This window comes from Parus major, chromosome 1 (assembly GCF_001522545.3).
Source record: "Parus major isolate Abel chromosome 1, Parus_major1.1, whole genome shotgun sequence".
Lineage (NCBI taxonomy): Eukaryota > Metazoa > Chordata > Aves > Passeriformes > Paridae > Parus > Parus major.
Genome location: NC_031768.1, coordinates 15,403,375 through 15,416,137, shown reverse-complemented (window position 1 = coordinate 15,416,137; position 12,763 = coordinate 15,403,375). Strand labels below are relative to the sequence as shown.

Genomic DNA, 12,763 nt, shown 5'->3' with positions numbered 1-12,763 from the left:
CTGAAATTTGCTGAAATATAATTTATGGCCTTTGGGGGGTTTTTGTTGGCTTGTGTTTTAGAGGTTGTGTGGGTTTTTTTGGTTTTGTTTGTTTGTTTGTTTGTTTGTTTTTTACTCACACCTAGAATTATATCCTTTTTATTTTTTTTCCCCAGTTACTTTAAACAGATGGCCTTATGCAATGATTCTGAGTGCTCTGTCTTATCTCTTCTGAAAAACAGGAAGAGTAGAAACAGTACAGTATAAATAAAGTGGGAAAATCTGTAAAACAAGTTCAGTAAGGGCTCCATATCCATTCACTGGGAAGCAAATGCAAAGCTATGAACACTCCTAATTCTGAGCACTAGGCCATACAGCCTGCACTCATGTCTGGAGGTCTGCATTATAAATAACCTTGGCAGGACATGTCTGATATTAATAAAGCACACAGACCTATTGCTAATTCAAAGAAGTCTTCCTTTTCTACCTGCTTTTTCTTCTCACAGCTGCTTCATGCCCGCTATGTACTGCAGCTGCTAAGTGAAACTAGGAGGGTTCTCAAGGAGATGCCAAATATCACCCATCTTTCAACTTCCTACTCCAAGGAGATAACTGTCTGTGGTAAGGTGCCAGAGAAGATAACTGCTATGGGTTGATATTCTAAGTGGTTAGAGAATGATACTGCCATTTCCAAATTCTGTCATTAGACTAAAGTTCTCAATGCCCTTTAAAAAATATTTATTTTTATTTATTTTCCCCCACAAGTGCATAAATTGGAGCAAACAAACAAAAAAAATAATGTTCCTGAGTCATAGTAAGTATATTTTAAGAAATTCCCTCACCTCCACTTTCCTGTTCTTGTTTAACATTTCTGAATGAGTCAGTATTAATTCAGCTAACACTGCAGTGCAGCTTAAATACTCCTGCACTTCCACCTCTAAAATGCCACCAAGTATTTTGGTCACTGGCTGTAAGCCTCACCTCTTTCTCCTCTCACTGAGAAAAAGACCTTACTAGTAATGATTTTAATGATTTTAATCATAATTTACTCCATAATGATTTTAATGGGGGTTTAATATGGGTGGAAAAAAGACCTTTTGTTGACAGCATGACTATCTAGAATAAACTGAAATGATAATAGCCCCTCATTTCTAGGGAGACCCAAGAGGATGGCTAAGTCTTTATACAACCAACAAATTAATCTCACAGAATAATGTGTCACACAATAAAGAACTAAGAGCTCTTTGCCTATCTATTTTGTTATATTTTTGTAAATTATGGATAATGTGATGCAGTATCCTGGCTTGACACAGAATGCAGTAGCTGCAAAACAGAACAATGATGGTGACATAACTCTTGACATCTATCAGTGTGTGCTATGTGTAGTAGTAAAGTAGTATAAGGGAGGTACTTGCAAAAGAAATAATGTTTTTTAAGATGTGGTTATGGACCTACTTTGATTGCCAGAAAAGGATTTTTTAAAATGAGGTTTAGTATAAACAGTAATTCATTAACCAAGCCAACAAGACCCCTTTCCAAACCAAGGAAACACAGATTCATACTTGTTCACAACACATGTTCTTGTTAAATAAACATTCCTCTTCATGAATGTATTGCATTTGCACTATGTAACCAACATCAAAAGGGATCCCTCTCCTGTACTGAAACAAAAAGTATTTGTCACCAGAAAGACCCTCTGCAGAAGACTGAAAACCATTTTTAAGTATAATCAGTCCAAAATATTGATTTCTTAAGGTATCACTCTCCATTTCTTTTAATTTCAAATTAATAATGCAGATTAAATATATGCCTGAAATATTTGCATCCACATATTTGATAAATATCTGTCCTGGAAGATCCCTTAGAACAAATTCAGCAGGCTCATAATTAATCAAAAGTTGGACAGAAAACATATACACATAAAAATGTCACTTTTCCTAATCATTGTTGGTAAAAGCATATTATCACAAGACAGGTTTTGAAACTTCTGCAGCTTGGTGGTGGTGAGTCACCGACTCAGAGTCACAGAGGAGGTTGGCTCTGTGATCAAAAAATGCAGTTAGATGCACAGGGGATGTGTTGGGGTGAAATCCTCTTGCCTGTGCAAACAAACCTCTCAAAAACAGCCCAATCCACCATTCCTGTGTCCTTAGCATTGAGGGACACAGACTTGGACAGTTCTTGACACTCTCTATCACTTCTTGCTGGTAGTAATCAAAACCTGTCCCTGAAACATGTTCAGTTGTGCAGCATAAAAAAATAAATTTGGTAAATTTAAATCCATTAGTATGCAGAAGTCTATTATATTTCAAAATGTCTTTTAGTGGCATTTTATGGGTTTATATACATAAGGAAAACATGGAGAAAATCTTACTAGGTGCAACTAATTCCAATGTTATAATTCCAGTTTCTTCCTCCTCTTTTAGAAAATTTTTTTAATTTTTTTTTTTTTTCCTGTAGGAGATTTGCATGGAAACCTGGATGATCTTTTGCTGATATTCTATAAGGTAAGTAGGTACCCTGAGATTTAGCATTTTCACTTTGACTTGTTAATAAGAACAATTATTTATGTGTGACAGATTTATCACCATTAGAACTGCTCATGTGGTGTGCATGTACCACACACACAATTTGTGGAACAATTTGCTGTCTTTGTCAGAGCTTTTCCTTCTTCATATCCTCCTGCTCACTGTGAAGGAGATAGAGGAGATGATTACTTTCCTGCATGCTGAACTGCAGGAGGACTCCTTGCAAGGTCTCCAAAGTTCTGCCACTGTTTTAAATTCCATATTGACTGAAGTCTGCTAAAATCAAGAGCTGAGTTCCTGATGTAACACTACACCATGGATAATTTTGATACTCAAGAAAAAAGGAAGAAGCTTTCATTTAGGCCTTCCACTGATACCTGCAGATTTTTTGGTTTGCTTTTGGGTTGTTTGGGGGGGGTTTGTTGTTTTGGTTTAGTTGTTTGGGTTTGTTGGTTTTTTTGTTGTTGTTTCTTTGAGGGAGTTACTTTTGTTTCTAACAGGAAACAAGAGTGGTGTTTGAAAGCTTTTTAAGCCTTGGAAGCAATCACATGGTCTGCACAAAATACAAGTATTTTGGGCACCCTTTATACATCCTTTTTCATCATGCTAAAAAAGCATAGCTTGATTTTACTCATGTGTAAAACAAATTAAGCTCCAGGCTAGCTTTTCCACAATTGTAAGTTTAACTGAAGATGCAGGAAATGTTGTGTATTTAGTTTCATATTTATCTTCATGATGAATCACCACCTTTGACTGAGCAGGTATTCTCTTTGATTTGAGCTTTCCGGGGTGAAAGGGTTGTGTCAGATCCTTACACATTCATCTGCACTGAATGGAGACTGAAGTGAGCTAAACCAGGTGTTTAAATGATGCAATTCTCCCCCTGCTTCCTCCTTTGTTACGCTTTGTCTGACACTTGTTGAATGAAAACGTGGTTGTTTTGTCCAAGTGCACACCAGAAGTCTGTTAAGTATAGTGAAAGTATAGTCAAACCTTTTTTTTATAGAGTCCTGCTTTTCTTACTAATCAATCATCTTTAGCTGGTCCTTGGCTTGCAGTCTCTTAGTTGTTTAGATTTCTTTTAAAAACTGGAATAAGAGTATGATACATATTGGTTTCATACATAAAGCCTGGAATGGGAAATAGAACTATTTTGGAGATAAATGCTCAGATATAATTATATTTACAACTGCAATCAGCCTGCATTTTGGTTTTTTTTTGAGTAAACAGATTCTTTCCCCCTCTTCTAATGGATGCTATAAAGAGAAAAAAAAAAATGCAACTCTCATCCTGACTTCAGTAAATTCAGAGCCAAAACTCCCACTGACTTCAGACTAGAAATAACACCCAGTTGTCCTCTGTTAAACTTCTAGGGGAGTCCCTTCCATCAGACCAAATAAAATGGGCAAATGTTTCATCATTTCACAGTAGTGAATATAGAAAGCATATGATAGAGCTGATTAGTTATTGAGAAGCAAATTAAATGACACTATTTTCTGTCCCCTCAGAGTTTACTCAGATGAGCAGCAAACCCAGTTGTCTTCTGGGATCCACATTTATTCCTCCTTCCCAAACTCTGTTTCAGTTGGAAGGGATTTCAACCTCCGAGTTGGTACAAACTACCTTAAACAAGAGGGTGCAATCCGTGACAATGCCATGGGAGTGATCTCTGTCCGCACAGGGCAGTGCAGAGCTGAAATGGATTCTGGAGGCCTGCATGCAGACCAGGCTTGTCACTTCCATAAACCACCCCCAGCAAACACACACAGCTGACAGTCTACAGCATATTGGTACAATGCTGCAGATGGTGTATAATCCTTACACCTGGTTTGGCTGAAGCTAAGACACTCTCTTTTCCCCTCTATAACCCGTTTGTAAGGTTCGTTCAGGCACTGCATTAATCTTTATTATATTGCAGTGTTTCCTTAAACTCCTTGAAACACTTGAATTTTAAATTATGTATTGCTAAATTAGATTGTTAAAGGGATGCTATAGATAGAAATAGCCTGAAGCAGTAGAAAATGCCAACAACAAACGGAAGTTAATTAATCACTAACCCAGGAGATACAGTAATAATGCCCAGCAGCAAGTTGCTAATCATTAGAGGGCCTTGTTTGCCTCTATGACATATCAGTGGCTGCAACAGCCTTTAATTTAGTTTTGCTCTCGTTGGTTGAAACCACAGAAAAGGAAAGTGCATGGGTGTGGAACAAAACTAAAATGTCACATTGAAGTTAGGAGTCAAAACCAAACCTGTTTAAAACTGAAATTGTGTGTAACCTTTTCCAGAAGAAGGGTGATAGAATCTGGAGAGTGCTCCAGTAGATGTAACTTTCCATGAGGACTGCAGTTAGAATGGTTATGTGCATATTCACAATCTGCTGGTGAATTCACATGCCTATTGGTTTTAAGGAAAAGGTTGTATATATTTATCTATCTTTCCAGAAACTGCAGAATTTCTCCTCTCTGTTGCACCCCTGAAATCCATCCTCTCCTTTTTAAAATCACTTCAACCCACTGCATTAGAAAAGTCTCATATGTTGCCACCCCTGTGAGCACAAAGCAAGCACAGCCCCCTTCTAAGTTAACTTGGAAAGGGCTCAGGACAGGCTATAGCAAAACCCAGGGAAGCCGAATTTGCAGCAGCTGGGATGGAGAGACCCAGGTTCACTACTGCATCCTAACATGAAAGCACAGGACACTGATTGGGACAAAACCAATCTTATCTTATATCTTATAAGATAAGATATAAAATATCTTATGAGATATTCTCATAAGGATTCAAATTACACATTTCATCAGGTCCCTGGCCACATCACACATCCTGCAAAAAACCCACTAAGGCAGAATACCAGTAATGCCATAGCACCACAAGAAAGGCTTGACACTAACACCATAAATATATTCAAGTGGGATGTCTTGCAATGCTGCCAAACCTTTTAAGAGTGGCTTCCACATTTATAATGTAATTTTATAGATATTCTACTGATATTCTTGTGCATATCAATTGAGAAAACAGAGGCTTCCCTTTTCTGGCAAGTGAAAGTTGAAATACTATTTCTGATTCTCCTGACTGGAAATGATGAAGCTACATATAGGTGGTGCTATATGTTCTGTAAGCTGATGGCACCCATTGATGTGTTGTTAATTAATCTAATAAAACATACCATCGGTTCAAAATACTTGTTTTTACTAAGTCACTATAACAAAGCATTTCTCTGTATCTTCAGAAAAATATAAGGGAAAAAATCCCTGTATATACAACCTCTCAGGTTTGTGAGCTTTCAAGTGTATCTTGGCTCTCAATAGTAAAATTCAAGTAGTGTTTTCAGGATGAAAGCAACTAAAATCAAAATCTTCAATGTTCTGTCTTGAGATTTTTTTATCCTCTGGACTATAGTCCTTCTCAGGAGTTTTGGAAGCATACACTGCAAACAATGTAAATATATTAAATCCATTCAAACTTATCAGAAGATAATTTTTCATGTATTTCTTGTATTTTCATGTATTTCGTGTATTTCTTCCATTCAAACTGAATGACTTCCTTCTGTTTGCAAGTGTACTTTTTCCTGGTAACAGTTGCATTAACAAGAATGTATATTTTACTACAAGACTGATGTTCCTTTTGGTCCCTTTTGATTAAATATAATAGGTAGAGGAAAGGATTAGAGTTGGCATTGTAAGAACAGCCAGAGAAGTCCTCTTTTCTCTAATGGCTTGGGTTGTCTGACATGAAGGTTTTTATTCTAAGCAGTGGAAATAAAAAAATGCTGCATTTTAGATCTCTGTATTATGCAGGATTTTTTTGAGAATGTCTAGTAATGGGATCTCATTAAAATGCTATTTCCTTTATTACAGTAGCATAGCAGCCTCTCTAAATGCCCCTTTTTTGATTTCTGCAGAATGGTCTGCCTTCAGAACAAAACCGCTATGTCTTTAATGGAGATTTTGTCGACAGAGGGAAAAATTCTATGGAAATACTTATAATCCTATTTGCATTTCTTCTTATCTACCCCAATGATTTACACTTGAATAGAGGAAACCATGAAGACTACATCATGAACCTGAGGTAGATTTTGGGAGTGGGGCAGGTAATACCTGGGCTATCACTGGAAATATTTGAGCTTTTGAGTGCTACTTAATCCACTGTGACACCCTAGAACAGAAATAATGTTCTATTAAGTAGTCGTGTACTTTTGCCTTTTCAGCGTATGTGTGGGGAAGGAACATCCTCACTACACACAGACATTTGAACAGGAGTCATGTCTTGTCCTTCATCTAATCATAATCCATTGAAGTCAGAGGGCTTAGTGCAGCTTCCAGAGTATCAAAACTGGGGAAGGATTGATGGAAGGATGATACTTTAGTTAAAGCACATATTTAGAAAAATCTGATATTTTAGTTAACTTTGAACTAAGATTTCAGTTCTCTAACACGAGGGGCAGGTAAATATCCTAACTTCCACTCAGAGGAGCTTCATTATGTGGAGGTGTCAGTGCAGAAAAGCTGACATCCTGTTTTCTAACACAAATATTTGCACTCAGCTGTGCAGTGCAGCCAAGGGGTTGAGCACAGCTGGAGGCTGTGGCTGTAGTCAAAGTGTGGCTTGGAGACAAAAAAGCATCTCAGAGATGTGAGAAGTCATCAGTCCTTCTCCTTACAATTCTAAGCTGCCCCAGAAAGTCTTTGGCTGACTGACTGGTGGATAACCTGCCATTCCCCTTGGATCATTTGAAGTGTGCACACAGGATGTGTTCCTGTTTTAACACAGTCCTCTGTGTTAGTACCTGGGTCAGAGGCCCACAGGCAAGTCCTACTAATGATCCACAAAAGAGAACCAGTTCCACATGATAGTTACTTTTTCAGCACTTAATTGAAAACACCCTGAAACCAACAAACCTAAACCAAGATCAGTTACTTAATCTACAAGGCAGGAAAATTCCTCCCCAAAATAGCAGAAAATATTAACTAAGTGATGGTATGGAGTGCACAGATGTATTCCTGTCTATCACTCTTTGCTGTGCATTTTGATTAGCAGTGCTGCACTGCTAATTTACCAAATTTCAATTGGTAAATTTAAAAGCTGAGTGTTGTGCAAATGCCCTTGATGAAGCATATCTTGGTGTTAAAGGAATGAGGTATCAAAATTCTTGCCCCTTGTGGGGGAAAAGACATAACATTTGGATGAAGCTCTGAGCAATCTGATCTAGGGGAAGGTGTTCCTGCCCATGGCAGGGAGTTGGAATGAGATAATCTTTAAGGCCCCTTCCAACCCAAACCATCCTATGATATGATTCTATGATGATATGATATTTAAGACAGAAACTCTCTGAAGGTTTTGTGGGAATCTTTGCCCATCATCAGGTTACTTTGGAATTTCTCTCTGGTATCTAAAAGAGCTGGCAAAAAGGCCTCTTAATAATTCTTGAGCTGGATTCTGTTCCCAACCTCTGTTATATACAAGAAACCAGTTTAACTCAATGCTCAAGACAGAGGGGAGGAAAGCATATTTCAGCTGAGGTGAGATGGAATGGCAGGTGAAAAAAAGGGGCTAGAAAACTCCAGGAAAACACCATAGCACAGGAAATCATGCAGAAGGGGCATACTGAAAACCAGTTCATGATGCTGTCCTTTTTTCAGATACGGTTTCACAAAAGAAGTTTCGAAGAAGTACAAGGTAAGATTCCTCCTTCCCCTATATTTTTTTTGTAGTCTTGCACATGTAAAATGAAACCTATGTTTACAAGAAAACTTCAAACCAGTTTATTTAGGTGTAGCAGAGAATTACTTTAGTGATACAGGTGAAATTATTTTGGCCTACCAGTGGAATAACTGATGAAACAATTTTAAGTGCTAGTCTCTTATGCCCAGAGATTTACAGGATAAATGACATCCATATCAAGAACACAAAAGAAAAAGTTTTTCTTTGCTGCAGAGACAATCAAATGGCCCTAAAGTAAATGTCAAAACATGTTTGTTAGGGTTGCAGTTCAGGGTATCACCTGAACAAAACTGTTCATATAAACTGTACCAGATGCTTCAGCAAAACCTTGAGCTTAGAAGCAACAGATTCTACCAGAAATAGGATCTCATATAAGAGTGTATTTTACAGGACCATTGGAAACAGATTTTGTGTCTTCTGCGAGATGTTTTTAGCTGGCTTCCCCTTGCAACTATAATTGATAGCAAAGTTCTTATCCTACATGGGGGCATTTCAGACACCACAGATTTGGATTTCTTGAATGCACTTGAGAGAAATAAGGTAAGAGATCATATTCATGTGAAGGTAATGTTTTCTTTTTAAAATTTTGCAGTACAAATGCTAGGATCAGGTAATTTACATTAAGAAAAGACATGGCAGCAATATAAGGCATGTAAGAAAAATAATAGTTCAATTTTTCTTCAAAATCTGGGCTTAGGAAGGAAGGTTGCAGTAGATGTTGAGAGCCAATTGTCTGGGTCTTTTGAGCTTAAAATAGCTAAAGCCACTTTAGATGCCTCCTCCTGCAGCAATGACACATTAGCCAGAAATCGGGCTTGATTCTTGGGCATTTCCTTTAAACACTTTAGACATGTATTTCCAGCACTGCCTTTTTTCCTGGGGCTGTGCTTCTGCCATCTGTTGTGTGGGGGAAGTTCTCCACCTGTGAGGCGCTCCCTTCACAGCAGCTGAGTGTTGTACACGTGGGAGGGCCTTTCCAGAAGGATCAGAATTCAAGAGCTGGCCTTGATAAAACAGAATCTACTGCTTTTCAGGGATTTTTAAGACAGAAATGTTAATGTTTTTTTCTGAAGTGATTAGCAAACACAGATCTTTCAAATCAGTGGAAAATGGTGTGGTATTTGGTCTTGATTTGGACACCTAAATCAAGATGTCTGCTTGTGATCAGGGTGCTGAGACTCCTTATAGTCAATGGAGATCCAGGAGACCTGGTGGAGATCGTTACTTAGGTACAAATCTCCAGTGCTGTTCAAGGAAGTGCCCCATTGGCTAGAGATGTTCCCTCTGGCCTTTTCCTGCCTCCAAAGAAAGTCTTCTCTGTAGCCCCCCCCCACCAGTCCCCTTTAGGCCAGATTTGTGTGCCCCCCTCACAGTAATTCACAGACATAGTGGAGCATCTCAGATGGCATAGGAGACTAGTGTTTGAGCAACTTAGTGTACCTTGTCATCAATGTCTGTGGAATCTAGAGCTATTTTTGTCATCCTTATATTTTCTAAAGCAGAAATAAATGCTTTGCAGGACAGTCAGTTGTGTCTCTTTTTTAAAGATATGAAAAAGGGCATGAGCACTTCTCATCACTGGAGTCTCAGCTCTGTTGGCTGCACCACTGTGCACTAAAGCTGGGTGCCTAACTACAGACAGAGTTGTCCTAACTGTGAGCTGAGTTCTGCCCATGCTTTCACCAGGGCTCAGTTCTGCATGTTTCTGATGCAGTATCTGTGAAATGCAGAATTAATAGGTCAAAGTTGCTGCCATAGGAGAGTGTTGCTAATGAGACATGTGTGGGCCACAACCCAGGGCAGTGTCACTCAAGGCCAAATTATGTATTTTAATTGGTACAGCTGGCAGCTGACAGGTTTGAAATACTGGTCAGGACACTGGTGAATAACCCCGTGTTGTGCATTTTGTTTAGAATTAGTCCTTTGTTAAAAAGTAAAATCTGGGGGTCAGTGGACTGTGTATGTTTTATTTGTGGGTGTTTTTTTGATCTTGGGTTTTTTGTTTTGCTTTGGGTTTTTTGGGTCAGTTGGTTTGGTTTTGGGGTTTGTTTTGGAAGACATTCCCTGGAGAAGAATCCATGTTAATGGTGATTCATGGAACCATAGTGCACCTCTCTACAAAAGCAAATGCCCATGCATGTTGGAGGAGTTTGATTTAACAGTATAAGGCTTGATGTAATATTTCATCAGTTTCACTATTGACTTCCTGCTATTCCATTTAATTTAGCCAAATTAATCTAATGGTATGGTAAAAGTCAGAGCAGAAGTGAATGGAGTTTCTCCTTCAGTACAATATGAATGTATATTTTGTTTCTAGGCAAGCTGGGCACTGAAGTGTCTTCCTGAGCCCAGGCCCTACTTGCTCTATAGTGAGATCTTAAGAATAGCCTGTGTTTGGAAGGAGTGTGTTTGTCTGGATAAGAATATGAAAGCAGCTCTGAAGAGCCTGGTTACTGATGGGTAAAACGAAATTTCTGCACGTGCCAAATAGCTGCAGCTTCTCCCAAACATGTGAATTCAGAACATTATGAGAGTTAACATTAGTTGAACTCTCAAGCAGTTTTCCTGAGTACAGGAAACATGAGGTGATGTGGATTGCAACAGCTCTGTATCAACTTTTGTTGTTGTGAGAGTAACTTTTTTTTTTTTTTAAAGTTGAAATCTTTGATGCGGCCACCAAAGTCAGTGAGAGACAGACAGGACCAAACAAAGAAGAGAATTTCCACAGCCAAACCCAGCAAACATATTGTCAACCAGCATGCTGCAGGGAAGACGCAACACATCTCTTCATCGGGCTTCACTGAGCCTTCAGGCTCAAATTTGCCTCCAGACCCCACCCTGAAGGAATGGAAACAAGTAGGTGAAACCAAAGACACACTGATACCAAACCTCTCACACACAAACTCAGCAGGTATTCTGTTCAGGCACTGTGTTTATGAGTCTGAGGCAATGTCTCTTAATAGGAAAACAGTCATTCTAAGGAGTATATTAGATACCTATTAGTGTTTTTGGAGACCTGGTAATAAAGGCTTGGGATTTAATACCTTGCAAGTAAAATTCACCCAGTATTTTCTTAGCTATTAGGAGGAGAAAACTGCTCAGTAGGAAATAGGTTTGCTTGCCCTCATGTGGATTATTGGTACATAAATGGTTGTCAGTTTAAACAGGTCAGACTGCAATTGTTGGTGAAATAAAACTTTTTTTTGGCTGTGCTTTTGGCAGATGAATGCTTATATAGCCCAGAACAGCAACCCAGCTCCTGAGACCTACAGGCAGAAGTGGGAACTTTTTATCCTCTGGCTATTTATTTCATCCTGAATATCAGAGCCAATATAGAGTTTTTGTTATGCTGTCATTTAATAAATCATGACAATTTGTAAAGCTTAATTTCTCTGAAAATCTGATTTCCCATGATACCTCTCTGACCTACAAACTAATGTAATGGGCACAAGCAAGGCTCCTCTTTTCCCCCCAAATCTGACACTCCCCCAGCTAATCAAGCATCCACTAAACATGGAGCTGAATGTGTTAGTGCAAACATTGCCCGGAAAAGTTTAAACAAACACATTTTGAGTAATGTTTGCTACTGACTAGAATTTAACCATGATAATTCATCTTCATATCTGAACTCTGCTAAAATGCTAATATGTAAAATGTTGGTTTAAAACATGAGCTAACTGAAGACAATAAAGCCAAAGGCAATTCTTGTCATGTGTAGAGCAGGTACTCCCAAACTTAGGTAAAGCCACTGACCAATGTGGATATCCAGTTTGTGCTGGGAATTAGAAATTGTTTCTCCTACCTACATGTGAAGAAGGCAGCTTTTGTTCTTGAAATAGCCCAGGTACTGTTCCTGATGCACCTTCCCAAGTCTGAAAACCTCAGCTGTGGAAGGAGGTACACTGCTGAAATTGTATTTCTTCTGAAACAAAAAAGTTCATCCAAAATCTAGATGTTTCTTAAAAAGTTTAACAAAAGTCTCAGCCCAAAAGAATACGCTCCTGAAAGGAAGGAAAATCCCCAAGACCTACGTGTTAGCTCAGATGTGTTTTCTTCCTGTACTCTGGGGCTTTTGCTGTGGCCAGGACTTTAGACGGACATAGCCTGTCAGTCTTCCACTTCTACCAGTCCTCACTTGCTTCAGTTTGCTGTTTATAGATCCTTGACATTCTGTGGAGTGATCCAAGAAGCCAGAATGGCTGTACACCAAACAAGTGTCGAGGAGGAGGCTGTTACTTTGGTCCTGATGTCACTGCCAAGCTCTTTGAGAGGTATAATCTGAAGATGCTCATCAGGTCTCATGAATTTAAGCCAGAAGGTTATGAGATCAGTCATGATGGGAAGGTAAGATGCCTCCATGTAAAGCAGAATTCTCCTGTGAATTTCACAGGAATATCCACAGATCTCTGTGCAAAATTTATTTTAAAAAAAGAGAGTCACTTTGTTAAACTGGGTTTGGGGGAACTTTTTCCTAGATAGATGTTAGAACAAATTAGAGATTTCTGAGTAACAAAGTCCTTTACAGCTTTAGGGA

General features: G+C 38.7%; 1 protein-coding gene across 1 annotated transcript in view; it reads left to right on the top strand.

Moving 5' to 3' along the window:
* Positions 1-12,763, top strand: part of PPEF1 (protein phosphatase with EF-hand domain 1) — a 34,954-nt gene that overhangs the window by 17,150 nt on the left and 5,041 nt on the right. The window contains exons 6-12 of the mRNA XM_033512422.1: positions 486-600; positions 2,440-2,486; positions 6,410-6,576; positions 8,148-8,184; positions 8,620-8,769; positions 10,885-11,085; positions 12,388-12,573. Coding sequence (XP_033368313.1) covers positions 486-600; positions 2,440-2,486; positions 6,410-6,576; positions 8,148-8,184; positions 8,620-8,769; positions 10,885-11,085; positions 12,388-12,573 — 903 coding nt within the window. The remainder of the gene's footprint in view (positions 1-485; positions 601-2,439; positions 2,487-6,409; positions 6,577-8,147; positions 8,185-8,619; positions 8,770-10,884; positions 11,086-12,387; positions 12,574-12,763) is intronic.